The sequence below is a fragment of the Rhincodon typus genome, chromosome 21, assembly GCF_021869965.1.
Source record: "Rhincodon typus isolate 14 chromosome 21, sRhiTyp1.1, whole genome shotgun sequence".
NCBI classification, from domain to species: domain Eukaryota; kingdom Metazoa; phylum Chordata; class Chondrichthyes; order Orectolobiformes; family Rhincodontidae; genus Rhincodon; species Rhincodon typus.
In genome coordinates, this window is record NC_063352.1 from 42,792,009 (window position 1) to 42,818,034 (window position 26,026).

General features: G+C 40.9%; 1 protein-coding gene across 1 annotated transcript in view; it reads left to right on the forward strand.

The window, feature by feature from the left end:
• Positions 1 to 26,026, forward strand: part of LOC109913006 — a 194,196-nt gene that overhangs the window by 60,754 nt on the left and 107,416 nt on the right. Inside the window, exons 49-61 of the mRNA XM_048609619.1 lie at positions 545 to 626; positions 839 to 1,006; positions 3,774 to 3,985; positions 4,355 to 4,449; positions 4,929 to 5,047; positions 5,862 to 6,020; positions 8,739 to 8,941; positions 9,827 to 9,912; positions 13,452 to 13,579; positions 16,269 to 16,424; positions 20,571 to 20,770; positions 23,658 to 23,746; positions 25,624 to 25,757. Coding sequence (XP_048465576.1) covers positions 545 to 626; positions 839 to 1,006; positions 3,774 to 3,985; positions 4,355 to 4,449; positions 4,929 to 5,047; positions 5,862 to 6,020; positions 8,739 to 8,941; positions 9,827 to 9,912; positions 13,452 to 13,579; positions 16,269 to 16,424; positions 20,571 to 20,770; positions 23,658 to 23,746; positions 25,624 to 25,757 — 1,831 coding nt within the window. The remainder of the gene's footprint in view (positions 1 to 544; positions 627 to 838; positions 1,007 to 3,773; positions 3,986 to 4,354; positions 4,450 to 4,928; positions 5,048 to 5,861; positions 6,021 to 8,738; positions 8,942 to 9,826; positions 9,913 to 13,451; positions 13,580 to 16,268; positions 16,425 to 20,570; positions 20,771 to 23,657; positions 23,747 to 25,623; positions 25,758 to 26,026) is intronic.

Below are 26,026 nucleotides of genomic sequence, written 5' to 3' on the forward strand. Positions count from 1 at the left end.
CAGAAACAAATTTTAAAAACAGCTAGATGATCAGTCATAATCTGGAATCAGGGGACTGAACAGCTTGCTCCTATGTTCTTAATAAATTTGCCAGTGTGTAACTTCACTTTTTAAAAATTCATTCATGGGATGAGGGCATCACTGCCAGGCCAGTATTGCCCATCCCTAGTTGCCTAGAGGGCATTTAAGCATCAATCACATTGCTGTGGATCTGGAGTCACCTGTAGACCAGACCAGGTAAGGATGGCAGCTTCCTTCCTGAAAGGGCATTAGTGAACCAGATGTGTTTTCCCCCAACAACTGACAATGGATTCATGGTCATCATTAGATTCTTAATTCCTGTTTTTTATAATTGAATTCAGGTTTTAACATCTGCTGTAGCAGGTTTTGGACCCAGGTCCCAAGAACATTCCCTAGGTCTTTGGCTAGTGATAATTCTACCACACCATCACCTCCCCAGTGACACTAATAGCAACTTCTTCTGCTATTTGTTCCTCAGTAAGTTTCCTTACCTAAGAAAAGGGTTTTTTTTTTCTCCCTGCAGTTCTGCTTTGAATAATTTCCTGATCGAAGTTAACAAGACCCAACTCTGCAATTTCAACATTAAAGTCTATGCCTGTGCTCGGGTAAGCTGCATTTCCACTCAAATAAAGCAAAAGTTTTGTAAAGCTGCTGTAACCTAAGGCTGAATTTTAATTACTATTATAAAAACACTTGCCTGTCCTACAGAATGATGTGATTCACAGTGGCTTATTCCTCACTTGTTAATATTTCACACATTGTACTTGAATACCTTCATCTGACGTACGTCTTTTTTTCTAAATGGATTATTTTGCAGACTGATCTACTGCTTTCAGGTTTAAGCAGTGATACCTTGACGGATGTATTTGGGTGTTTGATTGACCTGAAGCCTCTGAAGAGGTCAGATGAAGTGGCATTGACTGTCTTCCTTCAGAAGCTTGACAGAACCACACTGAATGATGCACTGGACAAGTTCAGTAGCAAGGTAATTCATTATTAAGTGGAAATAATTTGTAGAGAAGCAGAATTATTCAAACTATTATGTATATGCAGGGTCAGTGATTTTTTTTACACATTACTGTGAAAGCTTCTTTATAGAATATTTCTGATTTAATTGTGATACCTAAAGATAAGCAAAATTGGATACACTAATCTGCTGATTTTACCTTCTCCGTACATGTTCAGGGCCTCCAATGCTGTGGAGAAAGACCCAATATATCGGCACAAAACTGTAATAGCATTCCTTCAACTTGGCCTAAGTCATCTTAAAAGCATAAGAATCTCCTTTCAGATACAGTAGATTACTTATATCTAGATTCTGTGTCAGATTTTACAACACTGAGATGTCAATCATGATTTTGAGCATTTTGGATCGTGTTGAATGTCAGAGATGGAGCTATTCATTTTGAGATGGATTTCTGTCTCGTATATTAATGCAATTGCATTCCTTGTTAAGGTGTGGTTTCTGTGAAACCTTGCAGAGCTAAGTAGCATAAAAAGATGGATAGCAGATTAACGTATGGATAATTTAAACAAAGTTATATCTACTTATAATAAAAGCCTAAAATATACATAAGCTTGAAATATCTGTTACTTTATCCCCTATTTTGTTTGGATTTTATATCGCTCAAGTTAAATTGAATAAGGTAGCAGCTCATGGATTTACCACTTCATGCCCAGAAAATCCACCCCCCAGACACTCTATATATGAATCATCAGATGAATAGAGTATTAAATTGATTTTAATTGCTGTTTGTCTACTAGCACCCTGAGACCGTCCTGGGGCTTCCATTTGTGCTACATTTGCTCAGGATGTTTAGCTTCTGATGGATTGATTAGCAGTGCCTTGGAGCTTCTGTGATCACCCCTTTATAATGTCTCTACAATGTTTCTCCTGATTTCGCTTACTACATTGTCCTGGAGATTCAGCTTGAACTCCTGGAGATTCCAAGGCAATCCTGGGGAAATCAAAGTCAGGAAGACATGCCTTCTATCCATTGTGAACCTTGCCTTATCATTCAAGTAGCATTTGCTGAACTTCCATTCTTTTATCTTGACCCTATCCTACGCTGAAAGCCTTCAGCCTTCAAAAGGGCTTCCTAATAAAATGCCATGTATTCTTTGTAAAAGAATTAATTTGCTTTTGAAGAAATTAAAAAATGTAGTAAATGTTTGCTGATGTTGAGCTTCGCAATCATGTCATAGTCTTTCAGTAGAAATCTTTGTCAGCAATGTTGGCTCTGGAATCAGATTTTATCTTTCATAGAATCCCTACCATGCAGAAAGAGGCCATTGGTTCTGCACCGATACTCAGATGAGGAACTCACCCAGACTTACCTCCCCACCCTTTCCCTATGATCCCACATTTAGCATGGCCAATCCACCTAACCTGCACATCAGTGGACTGTGGGAGGAAGCCCAGGCAGACAAAGGGACAACAGGCAAACTCCGCACAGACAGTCGCCTGAGGCTGGAATCGAACCCGGGTCCCTGGGGCTGTGAGGTAGCAGTGCTAACCACTGAGCCATTTGAAGCTTTTCCATGAGCTGCTACCTTATTCAACTTAACTTGAGCGATATAAAATCCAAACAAAATAGGGGATAAAGTAACAGATATTTCAAGCTTATGTATATTTTAGGCTTTTATTATAAGTAGATATAACTTTGTTTAATTATCCATACGTTGCCTATTTGCTGAATTAAAGAATGCAGAAGTATAAGTTTGTGAAGTAAAGATGCTGTGACTGAAAACCAACAACGATTCAATCAGCCTGGCATCCACTGGTTCCTTCCTATGCCTCACTTTCACTGCTGCTGGCTGTGAAACCTCACAGCGACTTGGGCTGCACTGCCCCGGTTCCCCCTCCGGGTGTTTGCTGAGACTTTTGACTCCATTCCCTAGTCTTCCTCCACACACTTCCACATGTTTACCCAGGCCTTGTGGCTCCTCCAGGTAGCCAGCAGCAGAGCATGCTGGGATGGATGACAGCGGCCAGATCTGGGCTGGAGTAAGACTAGGTGTCGTCTTTGCGGTTCAAGTTAAAGTATGAACTGCAATGATATTGAGGTTTCGGACTTGTGACTTCCTCAAATAACATAATTTTAACATGACCTGCCTGCCCTGATCAGACTGGCCGTGTGGCTTATCCTTGCCCAGTTTTATTTCCCATTGATTTCATATTAGAGTAAAATCGGGAGGAATGTAAAATAACCGATCCACCTGATTTGATTTTGATTCGATTTGATTTATTACTGTCACATATAGCGAGGTACAGTAAAAAAAGTGTTGTCTTACATGCTTTACAGGCAGATTGTAATATACAGGTACGTCAGAATAACAGAGTAGAGTGTAGAATGTGGTGTTACAGCGAGAAGGTGCTGAGAGACATTAACGTTAACATTAAAGAGATTCATTCAAAAGTCTGAACCTTTTGGTTTCTTCTCTGGCTGACTGTTAAAGAGATATGCAAAATGTTAATCAAAAATTAAATTGTTTTAGCACCGTCATGGAATGCTAAAATTCTATATTGTTGCCATTCTGCCAAAACAAATCTTTCACAATTGTACAGTCCATCAATTGTTTAGACAAAGATCAGGGGTGAAGGTATATTATGTTCCCTGAACTTGTATAATCCTGCTGTAAGATATTTTGGGTTAGCAATAATCTAATTTTCCACGTTCCCTCTGATTTGATGTATCACAAAATAATCTCTTCCCTCTATGAATTTCAACATGCATCATGATTTGTTTTAGACCCTGAACACATCATCGATTCCTTTGATGACAAAGATCACGTTCACGAATGCTCTGTGGGAGATTGTAAAGACCAATGAAAATTTAACCGACCCAGATTTCCTGAGGAAATGGTTCCAGGAGAGATTCAGGCCTTTCATTGCTGGCATTTCTCAGTCAGTTCTCTACCGCCTTCTGATGAGGAACATAACCTGTGATGGTTACCAAGCTGTGTGAGTGTGTTCTTCTCCATTTACAATCATTATTTACCTTGTATGTAATTGTAACAATAGCCCCTACTAAAACAACTAAAACAAGCTGTTAATAGTCAGTGGTGACATTTAGTAATAAGTGCCTTACAGCGGCTTGGGAATTTCAAGATTAAAACTCAATTCAGCTACAAATGAACTTCATTCAGATTTTGCGACTTATCTCTGAGCAGTTATTCAATGTGGGAGAGATACTTGAAACAACAAGCACAAAGCCTGATTATTGACCATCTTTATTGAAGGTTTCCAAACTTGTTTTCTGTCATGTCAATAGAAAATATTACCATTGATTTGACGTCTGATTAATAATGCTACCAATGTTTGTCCATTTAGCATAAAAGGACTGAATAATGGTTTCAGTGAGATGCCACAAGAAACAAGAACTACCGTGTTAAGAGTGTGGATCTTTGGTTACCTGAACAGCACAGGTAAGTTGGAAAGGCCAATGAATCAGTGAGAAAGATACATTCACACGCTGTGAAATAAGTGCACACAACTATGTAGAAAATTTAAAGCCATCTAATTTGGACCAAAGATAATGAAAACTTAATTTGTTAAATAGTCATTGCCTTCTTACATGTCTTTTTAATACATTTCAAAGTCTGCGTGCATTAAGTGTTAAACTAAGTGTGAAATATTGGTCCTAACATTTTTCTTAGACATTCATTGGAGCGAATATGTGAGAATACTTTCCTTACTTTTTTCACCAAAAGAACAGTTCAATTAAAGGAAGTCAGGTTAGTTGATGGACCTGGAGCAGTGTTCAAGATTCTTCTTCAAAGATAACCCTTAACAGAAGATTATTTTAAATTATTCCACAGACAGAAACATGGGTGATTCTGTTATAAGTATGACACAGGAAAATATTTTGTGCAAACAGTTAACTTTCTTTACCCTTTAATTTCAGGTGCTGCTTGTATCGCAAACACCAATGGGTCCAGAGATTGGCTTCTGAAGAACTGGGGCAGATTCGGTCAACTTGTTCAGATAGATGATTTAACCAGGCTGAATCCAGACTTCAATGCAGTGAGTGACAGAACGAACCTTTCTCTTTTAGGATCCCGAATATTAACATTTTGCTGTCAGAGTTTGTTGCACTAATGAGAATCTTTAATCTGAATATTTAAATAACTGCAGTTTAAAACCAGATTTCATGGTATTTAATGTGGCCATCATTTTAATAAGTTTCAATTTAGGTGTGATTGAAGTTAAACTATTAATCCCTGTACCTTGAAATAATACGATCAAATGATCTAATTTCGCCCCCAGTTATGAAGTTTTAACCACTTGAAAAAATAAAATTTCCATTTTCCGGATGCTATCGAACAATGCAATTGTGTTTCACTCTCTCAACAAAGATCTGAATGGCTGTCTGTACATAGGTTTCACTCATGTCAGTATTGTTTCATTTATGAAAATGTTCTCCTTTCCCAAGCCATGAGGTAGCATATAATAACTGTTTGGCTAAATTCAATTGCAGCTCTTTATAGACAATAGAGAATAAATGGAAAGCAAATTGGCGCGTGAGTACAATGCATTATTTAAATCCAAAATCTCAGTTCGTTCTTCTGTGCTAGCAATTTATCCTGAAAAATAGTGCAAAGTGGGTGACAATGAATTGGCAACCTACTTTGTACGATTTCCACTTTCCAATGATTCTGTTGGTTTCAGATGAATTTCTGCCCCTCCAATTAGAAGCTCAATGATTCTAAGTTAACAGAAAAAATACAGACCAAACAAATTTTGTGTGTGTCTTTTTGAAAGTTGGTCGTTTGTTAGTCTGCAAGATTCTGATCATCTCCATGAGAGGATTAGTCTTCAGGATTTTCTCTCTTTACAGCTTGATGCAGCAGACTTACTGACACCTTCCCAACTTGGAGAATTTGCTGCAAAGAACAGAACATTGACCAACGTTGAGGACGTGGAGAGGCTTTTCAACAGTATCACCAGCGCCACTGTTACAGAGTTTATTGAAAAGTTCAGAACTGCTGCCAATCAGGTAGGAATCTGTTACAAGTGATGTTAAAACATTATGAATGGAATTCCATGTCTTCCCCATGGGTTGAGTTAGAGACTGGAGAAAATCTCATTTGGCAGGACAGTATGCGATGGAGATCCCACCATCATTTCCCACTTCCGCCCTGATTAAGTCCAGGATGCAAAGATTCGTGAATGACCTTCTCACTGTGACCCTTTAGAAAGCTATCATTGGTCATTTGAGGCTTCAGTCTGCCACTATTTATATTCAATGAGCAGGGAGCTCCAAAAACTAAATCCAGATCTCATCAGAGGAATTCCTTGTTTAAAGGTACTCAGTGCTTGACTGAGGGACCAGCATCGGGAAAGAGAGAGACCCCATTGCAAACCATCACCTTTCCCTCTTCCTCCTCTCTCATGACCCCGTACCACGCCATCGCCATCTGTAGGCCTGGAGTTACTTGCCAGTCCTGAGCCTCTGGTTGGCGTAATGCTGGCAAGCTGCCTCCTCACTGCAAAACAGGTGATGGGTTTTAATTGACTGGCAGCTCAGGAGCCATCTTGGGGTCCTAGGTCTCCAGGAAGGCCTACTGATGCCCTACTAAGTGCCTGATGGGCAGGCCTCCCCCTAAAGGAGGTAACATGAGGCTCCACCCAGCACTCCTGCCATGTGAGATTCCTGTCACCTGGCATAAATCTGTTTCAAACAGCCCCACTCAGCAGCTTTCCCCAGATCGATTTAAACTAAAATACCGCAGGTGCTGGAAATCTGAGAGTAAAAACGAGACACTACTCCGTTTGAACTTTGTACCTGCTGACGTCACTTCATTTTTATTTCTTTCTCAGAGCCAGCAGGTGATATAGTTGTTCCTTCTTTCACTCAAACAAATCTTATAATTGGTTCCTTATTGATACAATAGAAACTGATTTTAGTTGCAGAACAGCGTAGCCTCATACTTAAATGAACATAAATCTTTGTTGCGACCAAACAGGTGAGATGTTGAAAAGAGGAGAGCAGATTCACTCCTCCTCACCTAAATGTAGAATCTCTACAGTATGGGAGCAGGCCATTCGGTCCATTGAGTCCACACTGACCCTCCAAAGAGCATCCCACGCAGACCCATGCCCCTACCCTATAACCCTGCGGCTAACCCACCTAGCCTGCAAATCCCTGGACGCTCTGGGCAATTTAGCATGGCCAATCCACCGAACCTGCACATCTTTGGACTGTGGGAGGAAACCAGAGCACCCGGAGGAAACCCACGCAGACGCGGGGAGAATGTGCAAACTTCTCACAGTCACTGAAGGGGGGAATCGAACTCAGATTCCTGACGCTGCGAGGCAGCAGTACTAATCACTAAGCCACTTTGCCACCCCCACACTTGGTTTATAACATGTTTGATAGCGCTTGTCAACAATCCTTCCATTACTATTCTGAAAATGGAGTGTAGACTGATGAGGTGGTAATTAGATTATTAGATTTGTCCTGCTTTTGCAAACATGGCAATTTCCACAATCCTGGATAGATATCAGTGTTGCAGCTGTATTGGTATAGCTTGGCTAGAGAGATAGCTAGTCTAAAGCAGAAGTCTTCTGTACTACTGCTGGAATGATTGTCCATGGCCATTGCAGTATACAGTGCCTTCTGCCTTTACTGGATATCACAAGAAGTGAATCTAATTGCTTAAAAACTAACACCTGTAATGTTAAGGACCAGAGGAGGAGGACGATATTGATCATCCATTCCTGAAGAGACCATACACGATTTGAAATGTTTATTCTGCTTCTCTTGCCACAGATACTATTAGCCCTTCTGAGTATTCCTGGCACTTTCAGTTCTTACTTTGCAGATGAACTATATAGTTTCCAATGTAATTGCCATGAACCTAATAACATCAGATAATCCCTTTCTGAAGAAGGGCCCAGACCCGAAACGTCAGCTTTCCTGCTCCTCTGATGCTGCCTGGCCTGCTGTGTTCATCCAGCTCTACACCTGGTTATCTCAGACTCCAGCATCAGCAGTTTCTACTATCTCTAATCCCTAGTTACATTCAGTTGTACAAGAGTTGTATTGTATTGCATCAGCAGAGTTGATTGCAGTACAAATTTATTGTTCTTTTAGTAAAATTATGAATGTTAGGCTTGCTTAGTAAATTCACAATGCCCTACATATTTCATCCTCTGCTAGATGAAGTTTCCATAAATTGGACTACCTAACACTGTGCCAACTAAAACCCCGACTCTTCCAAACACCAGAAGATACAGGGCTAAGCTATCTGGCCTCTTTAAAAAAAACAGTGATAAGTGGCTCAGTGGTCAGTACTGCTGCCTCACAGCACCAGGGATTTGAGTTTGATTCCACTGTTGGGTGACCTTCTCTCCCTGTGAGTTTGCACATTCTCCCCGTGTCTGCATGGGTTTGCTCCAGTTTCCTTCCACACTCCAAAGATGTGCAGGTTAGGGTGGATTGGCCATGCTAAGTTGCCCATAGTGTCCAGGGTTGTGCAGGCAAGGTGGATTAGCCATGGGAAATGTGGGGTCGGGCGGTAGGTCTAGTGGGATGCTCTCTGGAGGGTCAGTGTGGAGTTGATGGACTGAATGGCCTGCTTCCACACTGTAGGGATTCTATGATTCTAAAATATCCCTGACATTTAAAGCAGTTTGCAGTGTTGATTTATGGGTTTGTACCTATTTTTGCATTAATGTTGTTTTTCCCTCCATCTACTACCAATTATTTCAGAACAACGTGGTTTTCACGCCCAGTGTCCGATTGGCTTTACTGCGAGGAGTTCTGGATCGGGCACAGCCAATTCTTTCAAATGCTAGCAGCGGTGAGATCCAGATCTGGTTTGGCATGAGGTTACAGGTACTCCTCCCCGGACTCACAGCAAACATAGTGCCTTTAGTATTTGCTACGGAGAGCTGCAATGGATCGCAGATCATGTGAGTACATTTTTTGTTTCATTTCCATTGGGAAATTGGGAAACTGTTTTGCTTGGTATTGCTAACTTTGATCACAATGATGAATCATTTGAAACTGAACTTTGAAAGGGCTTGGGTCTGGGCCTGCTATTTGTCATCTTACTCTTTGTCACAGACTGCCTAACTGAAGTAGTTTTTTAAATTTCTTCATGTATCAGATAAAGGAACCACTGGCTCGGCCAGCATTTATTTCCCATCCCTAATTACCCAGAGGGCAGTTCAGAGTGAACCACATTGCTTTGGGTCTGGAGTCACATGTAGGCCAGAGGGGTTTTTCCCCCAACAATCAATTCATCAGACTCTTTAATTCCAGGTATTTATTGAATTCAAATTCCACCACCTACCGTGGCAGGATTTGAACCCAGGTCCCCGGAACATTATCTGGGTCTCTGGATTAACAGTCCAGCAATAATACTGCTAGGCCATCGCCTCCCCGTGACATAAAGTTGCGAACACAAAGCGATCACAATATGTTCTCTTCTCTCACAGAAACCGAGTAGTGACCTCTGTAGTATGCTGACATTATGTTTTTACAGTTATTCTGTTAAAACATAAAAACTAGTTCATGGTATCAGAAGGATAGATTTTACAAATTTCTGGTGGATCCTTGAGTGCTAGCATTTAGGGCATTTGGATCTCCTGGATTTTCCATCTTTTAAAATTAATGGATGAAACAGTTTTTTCCAAACCCAATGATTGCCATGTACAAATTTCCAATGTATGCTTCCATTGCAAATAATGGCAAAAAAAAGGACCACACATTTATGAAATCTAGAATTTCATATTAATTTGTTTTTACAATTACTGTCATCAGTGTATCCGATTGATTTGTTTTTATCCTGGTAGTGTCTCAACACTGAGCTCAATCAAACAGCAGCTGACTGCGAGTGTGCAAGAAACTATATTTCGAAATATACTGGCTTATACTAAAGGTAACTAAATTAAGTTGGACTACATTGATAAAAGTGATTGTTTTTGTTCAAAGGAGCCTGATAAACTAAGCCTTAGTTGGCCTGTTACACTGTGTGTTAAAATACTTTCAATTTCCTAGTCTTTCACTGATCATGTTGTTGGCTCCCAGACATGTGTGGAAATGTAATGATGTGGAGGTGCTTCTGTTGGACTGGGGTGGACAAGGTCAGAAGTCACACAACACCAGGTTATAGTCCACCAGGTTTATTTAAAATCACACAAGCTTTTGGAACACAGCTCCTTCGTCAGGTGCAGTGAGAGAGCTGAGCACACAGACCCAGAGTTTATAGGCAGAGAGATCAAAAGATCATACAATTAGTGTGAGTGGAATGTCAGATGATAAGTCTCTGCAGGTAACCGAGAGTGTTAGACGGTGAGTAAAGTGTCAACAGCTGAATAATCAGCGAAGGGGTGTCCTGTAATCCAATTAAGTAAGGCAGAGAGATAATTACAAAAAATTAAAAATAAGGTGGTGCTGGAGACAGACTAAATGACTGGAATAGCATGATAGGTATTAGAGTCGCATCTGAGAATCTAACCAAAGTAATAAGTAATTCAAAACTGTACAAACTAATTAATGTAAAGAGATCATAACAAATTTATCAAGTTGATGCTGTCAAAACAGGACAGTAAGAAAGATTTTAAAGATACAGAAGAATGGGGGAACACTTCAGTGGTCAAGGGCATTCAGCCTCCGATCTTTGGGTAAATGTCTTCCAAGGCAGACTTTGGGATATACAACAATGCAGAATCACCGAGCAGAGACTGATAGCCACATTCTGCACCCATGAAGACGACCTCGACCGTGATCTTGGGTTCATGTCCCACCACAGATGACCTCACCACACTGTTCTGTATTTGTAAAATCTTTCTTCCTGTCCTGTTTGGACAGCATCATCTTGATAAATTGTTATGATCTCTCTACCTTAATTAGTTTGTACTGTTTTGAATTCGGCATGTTATTCCAGTCATTTAGTGTCTCCAACACCACCTTATTTTTAATTTTTTGTAATTATCTCTCTGCCTCTTTTAATCGGATTATAGGTCATGTCTTCGCTTGTTATTCAGCTGTTGACAGTTTCCGTCACCTGCAGAGACTTATCATCTGACACTCCACTCACACCAGTTGTATAATCTTTTGATCTCTCTGCTCTTGATCTCTCTGTCTATAAACTCTGGATCTGTGTGCTCTGCTGTCTCACTGCCCCTGACAAAGGAACTGTGTTCCAAAAGCGGAGATAACAAGGTGTAGAGCTGCATGAACACAGCAGGCCAAGCAGCATCAGAGGAGCAGGAAAGCTGACGTTTCGGGTCTAGACCCTTCTTCAGAAGAAGGGTCCTGACCCAAAACGTCAGTTTTCCTGCTCCTCTGATGCTGCTTGGCATGCTGTGTTCATCCAGCTCTACACCTTGTTATCTCAGATTCTCCAGCATTGGCAGTTCCCACTATCTCGTGCAATAAGGGTACGACTTTTGTGTAGAGTGGTCAAACCAAACTAGCAATGATAATGTGGAGGATTTCCTGGAATGTGGTCCTGATGGTGTTTTAAACCAATACATTGAGGAACCAATAAGAGAACAGGCTGGCTTCTGTGTACTGAGAGAGGATTTACTTTTTATCCCCTCATGGGACTTGGGCATTGCTTAATTATCAACCTCGTTGTGTGGAGAACCTTGGGAAGGAGCGACCATAATATGATAGAAATCCTCATCAAGGTACAGAGTGAAGTAGTTGACTGAAGGATCTTGAAGTTAAATAAGAGGCACTATGAGGGTTTGAGGCACGAATATCCAGAACATCCTTCCTTGGATAAGGAGACCAGAACTGCATAGAATACTCCAGGTGCAGTCTCACAAAGCCTCTGTATAACTACAGCAAGATGTCCCTGTTCTTGAATCCTCTCACTGTGAAGGCCAACTTACCATTTGCTTTCTTCACTGCCTGCTGTATCTGCACACTTGCTTTCAGTGGCCTCTGTACAGTGACACCCAGGTCACCGAGACCCTTTTCTGAGAGTGGACAGTAGGAATTGAGCTCCCAAATTTAAACTTCTCGCTCTGATGATTCACATTTGAAAGATATTTAAGACGTTACGAATTTTCACTGTTGTTGTTTCAAAGCATGCAATCTCCTGCAAGAAAAACCCCATTTTGGCATGAGAAATGCTAGAAGCAATAAAATGCTGATTTCTCTGTTTGTAAGAGCAATATTAAATCACTTGTGCTTGCAAACAATTGCTCTGTGAAACACTCCCAGTGGACGAGAGGATATTCATCTTATAACTATCTGTTCACAATAACAATTGTAATGGTTAGTACTGTGGAAAGGAAGGTGTAGCAATGCAGCTTAAAACAATGCTTGGTATATTGTAATACATAGACATTTTTTTTTAATAATCCATAACTTAAATTAGTAGGAATATGCCAAAATTAAACTGCTTTAAGGGTTCACAAAAGATTTACAAGGATGTTGCCAGGATTGGAGGGTTTGAGCTATAGGGAGAGGCTGAATAGACTGGGGCTATGTTCCCTGGAGCATTGAAGGCTGAGGGGTGACCTTATAGAGGTTTACAAAATCATGAAAGGCATGGAAAGGGTGAATAGCTGAGGTCTTTTTCCTAGGGTTGGGGAGTCCAAAACTAGGGGACATAGGTTTAACAAGAGAAGGGAAAGGTTTAAAAAGGACCTGAGTTATAACATTTTCACACAGAGGTGATGCATGTATGGAATGGACTGCCGGAGAAAGTGGTGGAGGTTGGTACAATTACAGCATTTAAAAGACATCTGGGTGGGTGCATGAATAGGAAGGGTTTAGAGGGATATGGACCAAATGCTGGCAAATGGACTGAGATGAGTTTAGGATAGGCATGGACAAATTGGACTAAAGGGTCAGTTTCCATGCCGTATTTCTCTATGAATCTGAGTAATCGTTTTCTGACACCCGGGTAGGCATGGCCAGTGGAAAATCCCAATTTTATATTGAAATGGTAGGCACCTGTACTTCAAGAGTTAAAATGAGCTAGCACCATAACAAAAAGGACAGAAAGTTGAGTAGAGACTCTGAGGCTAGAGGGATCGTCAGTGGTATCTTTTGCCTATCTGTAAAATCCAAGCTAAACTGCCCATCTTGTACCACTTTGTAAGAGGGCTGCTTTTAAATATAACTGATGTCCCTTCACGTATCTTTAGGTTTGAATCCAGGTGGAGCTCACATTGAGGGGCACAGCCAATCGGCGACCCCATTGTGGGCTAGAAATGTGTGATGCTTCAAAGAAGGACTCTTGGGTCGTACATTTATCTCCAGCCAATAGCTGCCTCAAGCAGACCACCGTGGTAATCCTCGCATTTCTGGAACCCAGTATACAGCAGAAATATTTGGAACTAACATTGTTTCCCAGCTAAATTCAATGACAAATTTCTAGTCATGGGATGACATTTTCATACGAGTACCTGTTTAGAAAATAACCAAAGTTTTTTGCCTTTGTTCTTCTTTTCCTAGAAATCCCTCTCCGCTGTTATGAAAACAACAGTTTCAGCCTTTACCTGAACAGCCAGTTTGGAAATTTCTCAGAGTTTCTAACTCTGTCTGATGTGTTATCACTTGTTCCTTCAAACCGTACAGCGGAGGTAAAATCAATAATGATAACTTTAAGGACAAAGGGCAGAAGTTGGGGCTGTGGTTTCACTTGGTAAATATCTGAAAGCTGATACCAACCCATTGTGAAAGTGTCTACTTTCAGTTCAACCATGCCACTTTGAAGGTTGATCAAGTAAACCAAGCAGTCTTTAATTATAATATGCAAAATGAAGATTTCGGAAGTGTCATAGAATCCCTACAGTGTGGAAGCAGGCCATCTGGACCATTGAGTTCACACCAACGCTCAGAAGAGCATCCCACCCAGACCCACCCCATCCCTGTTATCCTGCATTTCCCGTGGCTAACCCACCTAGCCAGCACATCCCTGAACAATTTCCCATGGCCAATTCACCTAATATCTGTGGGATGAAACCGGAGCGCCCGGAGGAAACCCACGCAGACAGGGGGAGAAAGTGCAAACTCCACACAGACAGTCACCTGACGGGGTAATCGAACCCGGGTCCCTGGTGCTGTGAGGCAGCAGTGCTAACCACTGAGCCACTGAGCCACCGCACCAACCCATCAGTGCCCTGAAGGTGAGATTTGCCAAATCCAACAGGTTTTGGCAATTGGCTGTGGGTGTAAAAGAGCAGGAGTGCTTTCCACCCTGCCCTCCAAAGTTAATCTTTAAGCAAGCTGCCTTTCCCTCCCCATGACCTCCCTCCCCTCCACCCCACCCCACCCCACCCCACCCCCCACCTGTGATCTGCTGACTCCCAACATACTTCAATGGTGCCAAGACTGTCCCTACAGCTGTTACAGGTTGCAGCTTCCTCTAGCAGCAGGCCAGTTTCTTAATCTAAAAACCGAAAGAACTGCGGATGCTGTAAATCAGGAGCAAAAACAGAAGTTGCTGGAAAAGCTCAGCAGGTCTGGCAGCATCTGTGAAGAAAAAAATCAGAGTTAACATTTCGGGTCTGGTACCAGACCCGAAACGTTAACGCAGTTCTGAGGAAGGGTCACCTGATCCGAAGCATTAACTCTGATTTTTTTCTTCACAGATGCTGCCAGACCTGCTGAGCTTTTCCAGCAACTTCTGTTTTTGTTCCAGCTTCTTAATCTACTGGGTGAAAAGTGAAGTTTAAAAAAAAGCAATGAGTTCCTGTGGCTGAATTTAGCTGCCCCTCCTGCATTTCCTCAAATGTCTGTCCTCACCTTCCCTCCACTTTACAGAAAATATGTCATTTCACTTGTGACGTAAGATGGGTATCTGCCTTTCCAATTTCAATGTTACTTTACTTCCCAATATACATTACAGTGAGGCTGTCTTAAACAATATCAGTTTTCCATTTTATGTAAACAAAATAAATTACAGAGTAAAGAAACCATTTGATGCCTGTATAAACCTGCCCTCTATATCATGTTCAATTTTCTGAATGAGAGAACAAAGATTCTGTCTTTATCTTTTTATAGCAAGTTATTAATAACAAGGACAGGGAATAATACATCATGTAATAAGTGACTGCAGTTTGATGTGTATCTGTTATTTTGAATATTACATTAATAGAAAAATCCTATTATGGGCATCATTATGCATGTCATTGGATGTTTGTACAATTAATATTTATTGAAAACCTACAGATACTGTAAAAGTGACCTTGCACAAGGCACTCATCACCATCATCACTGCCTCCACCTCCCACACACAACTGGATAAAATGAACTTGAGATTGTACTGATTAGGTTCCAATTCAAGTTTCCATTTAAAGAATTTGCATAATCACCACAGCAAAGTTTTTTTCTGAACCAGGGCAATCAGGCAGTGAAATAAATTGTAATTGTTTACTTAGTTTGAACAAATATTTGTAACATTTTTAAAAGTGATATCTGATTCAGTTTATTATAAACAGCTTAAAATATGTTTACCCATGAAAAGCACTTTTAGTAAGTTTCTAGTCCCTCATAAACTAGATCTTAAATCATTGAAAATCTTTGTTTTAGAGAAAGCTATGTTGAACAATATATTACTTGCACTGTCGTACAACAGATGGCTTTGTAGTAAGTTCATTATTTATGATAGATGGTAACTGCCTAGGAAAACTAATGCAGCTTGATAAACTTTCACTCACCAGTACCAACTGCAAAATCAAGAAATGTCAACTCAGATGCATCAGATTTATAGAGTAACAGAGATGTACAGCACAGAAACAGACCCTTTGGTCCTACTCATCCATGCCAACTGGGTATTCTAAATTAATCCAGTCACGTTTGCCAGCATTTGGCCCATATCCCTGTAAACCGCTCCTATTTATAATCTTGAACAAATTTGAAAAACACAGACATTAAGTGCTTATATTTTTGGGCATTACTCAATTTCGTTTTACATTTCCCATTTTTTCCATTGGTTTGGTTGATTCCGCTCAGAGTGTGCCAACAAATACAGGCTAAAAGAGAAGAAATTTTATCTCATCAACTATTTGAGAAAACATAGTTTTTAAAAAATTATTTATTATGACATTTCTATGGAGAACATATTGATATTGCCTTGTTTGTTTAACTTCTGGCACAGTCTTTACTCCTACTTTTATATAGTATGTCTTTAAAAGGTTAAGCCTTCCTGCTCCTATGATGCTGCTTGGCCTGCTGTGTTCATCCAGCTCTACACCTTGTTATCTCAGATTCTCCAGCATCAGCAGTTCCTACTATCTCTAAGAATGTCCCTGTTCTGTTTCTTTTCAGGTGTTTAATACTGCTGATCCCAGTGATTTTGCTGATTTGTTCAGCAGACCTGGGTTCATTGATGACAATGACATTCTGAAAATGGTGTTAATGAATTACCAACCCATCCAGAATCTGGCAACATTTGTGGATCAGTTCAATCTAAGGACACGAGACGTGAGTTGCTAATGTTACTTAAAGCTTTAGAATCACAGGAGTACTGTGTACAGTTTTGTCTTTCTTGCTTACTTGCATTGGAGGTAGTTCAGAGAAGGTTGCCTCTGAGATGAAGGAGTCGCCTTATGAAGAAACATTGATCATGTTGGGACTATGGTTTGAAAAATGAGAGATGATCTTATTGAAAGAAAAAAGATTCTGAGGGAAGAGGGGTTGTGAGGGGACATGCTGAGAGGCATTTTCCTTTGTGGAGCAATCTACAACTGGGCAGTACAGTTCCAAGATAAGGGATCTTTCATTGAAAACAGAAAATTCTCTTCTGTGAAGGTTGTTAATTTTGGAATTCTCTACTCCAGAGACCCATGGAGGCTGAATCATCAAATATATTCAAATAGATTTTTAATGGATAGTAGATTTTGGAGGCTTGACAGGCCATAATTAAACCATCCAAGATCTTAAAGCATGGTCTTAATGAGTTAAATTTTTGCAATACCATTCCTCTGGGAATTCTTGCATCAAAGTTGCAGTGGAGAACTGGGAGAACCTCTGAAGGAGCTCGAGCCCATGAATTTTAGCAGAGCACCTTAATGTTTTCCAACTTCAACTTTCTTGCCTGTCACATCCATGAACGTCTCATCTGTTAGAACAATTGGAAGTGAATTGCTAATGAGTGCATGTGATGCAAGATAAAGAGAGCAGAGTGCACTGTGTACAAAATCAAATCATGGCATGTCATTGTTTGAAATAAAAATGAGACTCCAGATCAGGAATTTTTGCTCCCTCACACAGGCAAGACCATTTGAACCTTATCGTGCACTTAATGACATTTGAAAGAAGTCAAGTGTGCATGCTGTGTTTGATTAACAAGAGATACAGATTTCAGATCCTTCGGGAACAAGACCCAAGACGAACTTTAATATTAATTCTCTTTTAATATTTAACAAGCAATGTTACATACATTACAGGGAGGTCATGGCTGAGTGGGATTATCACTGGACGGTTAATTCGAACACCCAAGCAATGTTCTGGGGACTCTGGCCACAGCAGATGGTGGAATCTGAATTAAGAAGCTACTAATGACAATGAATCCATTGTTGACTGTTAGAAAAAACAATTTGATTCACTAATGTTCTTTAGGGAGGGAGCTTGCCATCCTGAACTGGTCAGGCCTGCATGTGACTCCAGACCACAGCAACGTGGTTGACTTTTAACTGACTTCGGGGCCATTAGGGATGGGCAATAAATGCTGGCCTAGCCAGAGATGCCTACATCCCATGAATGAATAAAGAAAAATCTGAGAATGGTAATGAACCACTAAAAATATTACAGCCTAGATATTAGAAAGTAACCAATGAAGCATGTTGCATGAGGTGACAGTTCTGAAAATGTTAATGTTGTAACATTGTAATGATGTGACAGTGGTGGCAGTTAAGTTGTACATGAGTACCTGAAGAGAGCAGATGTATTCCGTACTCTGAAAACAAATGTTCACTCAGAAGCTGGTAAGAGGCATAGGGAGAGGAGTGCTGGTAGTCAAAAGAGAGAAAACCAGCCACACTTCAAAAATGACAAAGACCTCAGTGAAGGATACTCTGTAGGGAGCAAACTAATGCTCCAGGTGTAAGCAAAAACGGAAATTGCTGGAAAATTTCAGCTAGCCTGGCAGCATCTCCGGAGAGAAATCAGAGTCGATGCTTCAGGTCTATTGACCCTTCTTCAGAACTGATTGTACCTGGGAAATGCTGGTATATGCTAAAGAAGGAGTAAGGGAGAGTGCGAAGGAGTAAACAATAGGTGGAGATGGAGCCCAGAGAGACAGTAACAGTTGGGCATACAAAGGAATGGGTAAATATCAGCCTGGGAGAATGAATAGCTGCTAATGGCTAACAATGGGTTGTCTCTGGTAGCAACCCATGTGATGACAAGGCCTGGTCTGTGGGGGTTGGGGTATAGATATGGATATGGGAGAAGGTGCTCGGGGCCTAAAATTGTTAAACCCCATATTGAGTCCAGAAGGCTGTGGGGTGCCCAAGTGGAAAATGAGATGCTGTTCTTCCAGCTTGCACTGAGCTTCGCTAGAACACTGCAGCAACCCTGTGACAGAGATGTTGGCCAGGGAACAGGGTGATGCATTGAAGTGGCCGGCAACTGGAAGCTCAGGGATTTCTTTGCAGACAGAATGCAAGTGTTCTGTAAAACGGTCACCCAGTCTGTGCTTCGTCTTGCCAATGTAGAGGAGACCACATTGTGAGCAGTGAATGCAGTAGGCTCGATTGTATGAAGTTCAGGTAAAGCGCTGCTTCAGCTGGAAGATGTGTTTGGGCCCTTGGATACTGAGGAAGGAGGAACTAAACGGACAGGTTTTATATCCTCTGTGGGGCAATGGGGGGTGGTGTTGGGAGTGGAGGAGGAGTGGACCAGGGTGTTCCGGAGGGAACAGTCCCTGTGGAAGGCTGACAAGGGAGACGAGGGGAATATGTGTTTGGTAGTGGCATCCCACTGGGGTTGGCAGAAATAACAACTAATGACCCTTTGGATGTGGATGCTGGTGTGGTAGTACGTGAGAATGAGGGGGACCCAATGGCTGCTCTGAAAGAAGAGAACGTGGGAGGGCTGAAGTGCAGGAGATGGTCACACCCTGTCAACCATGGTGCTGGGGAATCCTTGGTTTAGGAAGTAACTTATATACCAGGGCTGCAGCGTCAGGATACCCTCAGAAGTTATTTCGGCCGATAAGTAAATTTAAAGAATTTTGGAGAAAGAGTGCAACAGGAAGAAAATTAAGATTTAAAAGAACCAGACTCCGTAATTAAACCACAGGAAGATCTGTAAAAGTCTCAGCCAGAGAACCTCATTTGAAGAAGTTATGCAGAAGAAATTTCATTGTGGTTGGGTCATAAAAGGCTGGAAAATGTTCACAGAGAGACAGTATTACAAAGAAACAAAATTTAAGAGCTTGAAAACTGGAAATGTATATCCACGCTGTAGAGAACAGGTTCATTCAACAGGGAAGACAGTGGCCTGTATCTTTGCTTGTCATTGGGCAAGCATGAAATCGGAAATCCAGATACACTGCTTCGGAACACACGATCATTTTTCAGGAGGTGACCAGTGAAGTAGCTCCTATGGCGGCACAATGGCTCAGTGGTTAGCCCTGCTGCCTCACAGCACCAGGGACCCTGTTCAATTCCACCCTCGGGCGACTGTCTGCATGGAGTTGGCACGTTCTCCCCGTGTCTATGTGGGTTTCCTCCCACAGTGCAAAGATGTGCAGGCTAGGTGGATTGGCCATGGGAAATGCGGAGTTGCAGAGATGTGGTGGGGGAAGTTGGGTCTGGGTGGGATGTTCGTTGGAGGGTCGGTGTGGACTTAATAGGCCAAATGGCTTGCTTCCACACTGTAGGGATTCTATGGGAACTTGATCCAATTAAAAACAGAGGGCTGGCTCCTGAATCTGGGCCAGAAAATAGGAGACCCTCCAGCACTGATGCTATGACAAATGTGGAGGCAGCTGATGTCCTTTGGTGAAAGAAGCTCCCTCCTAAGACTTTTTCAAACTTTAGAAACAAGAAGAAGCTATCTGTGTGGAGAGACAAGAGAGCGATGTATTGCCACAGCTGTAGGCATTTTGCAATCCCGGTCATGGGAGGAGTTGGTAAAAATAGTAGATTAGTGCCAGTACTTTATCTCAAGAATAGCGGAATCCTTTGGTTCATTCGTACAAATAAATTGAGTTAATGTTGGCTCCACTGGTGTTGTTGCTGAAAAAATACTTAATATTTTAGTATCAAGATTTGATTTGACTTGATTTATTACAGTCACATGTACCTAAGTACAGTGAAAGGGTTTGTTTTGTGTGCAGTACAGGCAGACCATAACATACAAAGATCATAGGGTGATTGAACAGAGCAAGGAATACAGTGTTACAACTACAAAAAAGGTGCACTGGGAGCGAGATCAACATTAGATTTGAAATTTGACAGGCACATTCGGAAGTCTAATAACAATGGGGAAATAGCTGTTCCAAGATCTAAAGATCTGCTTCAAATAAGCACAAAATATGACAGATTTGGAGCCACCTGTTTAATATTGTTTTTTTTAATTTTTCTCAAACAGTAACAAATCTGTTTCCATTTTTATTTCCAGATGAACTTGACAGATGCTAACCACGCTGCCATCATTCAGGGTCTGTGGCCACAGTTTGTTAACAGCCTGTCTATACTCAATGATACAGAGCAAGATGCATGGCTTAATGTCAGACTAAGCCCCTATCTATCTTTCATCACCACTGACCTCCTGGTTTCCAACAGCACGCTTAAAGTCCAGTGCCTCCCTTACAGGAGAATGTAAATATATTCACATCTCTTATTATCCATTCTCACATTGATCAATTACACTGTTATTCTATTAAGTTGTTCACAAATAGCAGTTCATTCTTAATGATGACATTGAAATTGCAATCAGATCAGCTTCACAGTTAAATTATTGCTAGTTGTTCCTTGTATATTCAAGACAGCCTGAGCAATGCTGGGCACATAATAAATTAATTTAAAAAGCTACATGTGACAGAGGGGGTGCAGAGGAGGTTCACTAGGTTGATTCCGGAGTTGAGAGGGTTGGCTTATGAGGAGAGATTGAGTAGTCTGAGACTATATTCATTGGAATTTAGAAGAATGAGGGGGGATCTCATAGAAACATTTAAAATTATGAAGGGAATAGATAAGATAGAAGCAGGGAGGTTGTTTTCACTGGCGGGTGAGACTAGAACTAGGGAACATAGCTGTAAAATTAGGGGGAGCAGATTTAGGACTGAGTCAGGGAGGAATTTCTTCATGCAAATGGTTGTATATCTGTGGAATTCCCTGCCCAGTGAAGCAGTTGAGGCTACCTCGTTGAATGTTTTTAAGGCAAAGATAGATTTTTGAACAGTAGAGGAATTAAGGGTTTTGGTGAGCGGTCGGGTAAGTGGAGCTGAGTCCATGAAAAGATCAGCCATGATCTTATTGAATGGTGGAGCAGGCTCGACGGGCCAGATGGTCTACTCCTACTCCTGTTTCTTATGTTCTTGTACACTGTATTCAGTAACTAGACTATATAAGTGTCCAGCAAGAATTAAAGCCATTGCCATGATTAAGTGCATGTTGAATTTGTTCATGATCCAATTGTATGCAGCAACAAAATCACTTACTATTCTCTCTGATTAAAAATTATTGATTTCCAGACACAATAATGTGTACACTTCTGATCTAAGAAGAATATTAGTTTACTTTTCAACACTGATTCTACTAAACAAATTTATGGCCTACTTTATTTCAACAGTCAAAGTCAATTGATCTGATGTAGGAATTTCTTAATGAGAAAAGCAAAAGGTTCATCTCATTTATCTACCTTCCTGGTTTTATTTTCAATTCTCTCATGGGATGTGAGTGTTGCTGAAGGAACAGTGATATATTTCCAAGTCAGGATGGTGAATGGCTTGGAGGGGAGCTTGAAGATGGTGGGTTCCCATGTATCTGCTGCCCTTGTTCTTCTAGATGGAAGTGGTTATGGGTTTGGAAGGTGCTGTCTAAGAATTTTTGGCTAATTTCTGCAATGTATCTTGTACATTGTGCACCAGATACAATACTAGAGTTGTTGACTAACTTAAAAATCAATCTCTATTAACTAAAAGACGCAAAAAGAACATCTTTCAAATGTTATGACATTTTTAACATATCTTATTTTCTCACCTTTGAAAAGAAAATGCAAGTTGAATATTGCTGAAATTTGGTAACATGCTCACTCACTGACTGATCAGTCGTTGGTGTTATAATGACAATCCTTTTTAAAATAGTCGAACCACTTAGCCCTTTGCACAGAGGGTTTCATTTTTAAACATGACCAGAATGCAAATACCGACTTGCATTCTCAGAGCAATCGCATCATGTGAGTTGGAATATGGAGCAAGTCACGGCTCTTTCAGAATATTGTCCTTTTGTTAGTCTGTCATCAAATGTTACTGGATAAAGGTCTCATCACTGCTTCTATCTCTGTCAACTCAGTTATCAGACATGGCATGAATGGTGAAAGGATGCTGCTGAGAATCATGCCAATTCTGACTCACTTGTACCCCCTTTGCCAACACTAAACTTGCCTGCACAATAAATGTAACTAAGTGAATTAGGGTCTGCAAGTAACTTAGATACACAGTTTCCCAATGACAAATGATCACGATTTGGAAATGAGTTATTCACCAATTTTCCGTATATATCTTTGAACAACATAGTTAACCTCAGAACTGTCATCTTCCCCTAGTCATTGGCCCAAGCCAAAATAAGCTGGGTACCACTCTTTGTATTTAGTTGCATCTATTTCTGGATTTCAGAGTTCAGTAAATTTACAACCACATCATAGAACCCCCACAGTGTAGAAACAGACCCTTTGGCACAACAAGTCCACACCGTCCTTCAGAGCATCCCACCCAGACCCATCCCTCATAACCCACCTAATCTATGCATCCCTGAACACTATGGGTAATTTAGCACGGCCAATCCACCTAACCTGTACATCTTTGGACTGTGGGAAGAAACTGGAACACCCGGAGGGAACCCACGCAGACACAGGGAGAACGTGCAAACTCCACACAGACAGTCACCCAAGGGTGGGATTGAACCTGGGTCCCTGGAGGTGTGAGGCAGCAGTGCTAACCACTGAGACGTCTTGTATCTCTTCACATCTCTCCTTGTGTGAGGCAGTGCACCAGTGGTATTATCACTGGACTGTTAATCCAGAGACCCAGGAATGTTCTGGGGACGTGGGGTTCGAATCCCACCATGGCAGATGGTGGAATTTGAATTCAATAAGCTTATCTGGAATTAGGGTTATGGTAGGGACAATGACCAAGAATCAATTGTCTGGAAAAACCCATCGGGTTGACTAATGTCCTTTAGGGACGGAAACTGCCATCCTTACCTGGTCTGGCCCACGTGTGACTCCAGGCCCACAGCAATGCTGGACTAGCCAGTGACGCACTCATCACACAAATGAATTTAAAATAAAAACGTTTTTCGAAGCTGAAGAATTAGGTCTCATGGATATTTGTGTGAAAGAAAGCAAAATAATGGATTATGTTATTGAACTAATTTGGAAAAGCTGCTCTTTTCTGTATATGTTATAGGGATCAGTTCAATGATCTTACACACTCTTAGAAATTAAATAATGACTAAATGTTAAAGTATTGCATTTTACATTTAGTGTGAGAACTCTGAGTGCTCGATACAGTGACTTTACGTCAAACAAACAGAACGAAATCTATAATGGGATCAAAGTATACCTGCAACAAGGTAATGTAACCCTCTTGCTTTATAGTATGCTTTGTATGGAATAAAAGTGTGATATTGGAAAATATTGTTCAGTAATTGGACTATATCCATAGAATGAAATTAGAAAATGTTAGCAATCCAATTTCTAACTTCTGTGAGGTAAATTTTAAGGGTGCAAGCAGAGAAATTAGTTTAATTTTGCAAGGCTCAAACACAGTGAGAATTTAAAATTACAGCCAATTTGGCTACACAGCAATTATCATTCAAACCTTAGGAATTTTCCTTCATATTTTGTTGGGCTTTGCGCTGTCTAGATAAAGTGGAATTACATTTTGTGTAGTTAATGATAAAGACTTAGGTTCAATACACTATATAAAGGTTTATGAATATCATTTATTTATACTCAGATGAAATATTTCTGCAATGTTTCTACAAAGAAATGAATAACACACAAACTTGCAAAATTCATTCAAAAACTGTCTTTTACAGTCGGTGACACTTGGGTCACACTCATCTGTAATGTTTCAGGCCTCATTACTATCCGAGAATGGATACAGAAGAGAAGGCCCACTGTGTTCAGTCGAGCCTTCTGTAAGAGTGATTCGTTTGGCCTCAGCCCCCAGCATTTTGCTGTAGCCCTTCAGTTTTGTTCTCTGTTTTGGATAGTTCTCAAGTTCTGCGTTGAAGCCCTAGATTGAATGTACACCACACTCTCAGGCATTGCACCCCAGATCCTGATGACTTACTGCATAATAATAGCTTTCCATCATGTTACCATTGCTTCTTTTGGCACTTTAAATCTCAGTCATTCCATGAACACAACGTTTCTCCCTACTTTGTCTATTAAAACACCTCTTAATCTCCTCTACTTCAAGAAGGTTGCCATTGCTTTTCCAAACTATCCATTTAACTGAAATACCTCATCTCCATGGAAGCGTTTCTGAGAGTCTTTTCTGCAATTTCTGTAATCCTTAACTTGCTTCTAAAAGTGTGGTGTCCCCAATTTACCAGTTAAGGTTGAACTAGTGTTTTAAGCAGTTTCATCATAACTTCCTTGCTTTTGTACTCGTCTCCCTACTTGTAAAGTTGGAATTCCTCATGTTTTATTGCACACTTTCTCGACCCGTTGTGCCACCTTCAGTGTTTTTGTTACTTGTGATGAGGGAGGCACCCAGGAGAGCCAGTGTTGGTACCTTGCTGGCCATACCCCAGAGAAGAAGTTGGCACCTCACCTGACTACACCCCAGGGAGAGCCAGCACCTTCCCTAACCATATCCCAAGTAGCTTAAGTGTTTTTCTCTTGTCACATTTTTCGTGCAACAGCGTATTTGAGAAGTAACTCATCCCACCGAATAAAAAAAAATCATGTCTGTTATTGTACGTACCTCCACACCAGCAAAAACTGGCGACCCACGTGGATGATGTTCACATGACGCAAAGTTCAAGACAATAAACAGAACTGAGTTTTAAAAATTGTAGTTATGAAGCACTTCCCCGAAGCATTTTGTTCACAAATTGTGAAGCACCATATTTTTTTAAAAAAGGTTTTGATTTTCACAATTCACCCATGCCATGGTCAAAAACGTCCACCGAGGACCAAACCATTGTCCGCCAAATTAAGGCACAAACAGATGTATCCTTTATTGCAACATTTTATTGTAACATTAAGGTACAAGTGCAGCAATTTTTGATCTACTTGACAGAATGAACTAGAATAAAGGGAGAGGGTCCTTACTAGCGGACGCACTCCTACCAAAATAGTCTGGGCAGAAGAAATCTTCTTTAAAAACTGCTGATTGTTATTATTATGGATTGAAAGAAACAATTGATCTTTAATTTCTATAAGGACGTATTTTAGACCATTCTTTAATCATTGCTTTATTCGCTTTGTCTAATAGAGCCCAAACCAAAATGCTACAATATGAACGACCCAGTCTTGAACTCCACTGCCTGGTTTGCTGAATATCTGGGACTCTTTATGAATAACGTGACAGCAACTGATCTTCAGTCATTCACTAGCAATGCATCAATTGTACGTAACTCTTGATTTACTGTTAAGATATCCCACACGAAGGATTGAGTTCAGGGAAGATTGTCCCTCTCTCGATCTTGAGGTTTTCACTGTACGGTGTGTAGGTACTTTCCAAAAACAAACCTATTCAGAGATTTGTACCCAGGCTTTTTGGCTCAAAGGGAGGGACACTACCATTGCTGTAGAAACAAACGCTACCAGCTAATGAGATAACAAGGTGTTGAGCTGGATGAACACAGCAGGCCAAGCAGCATCAGAGGAGCAGGAAG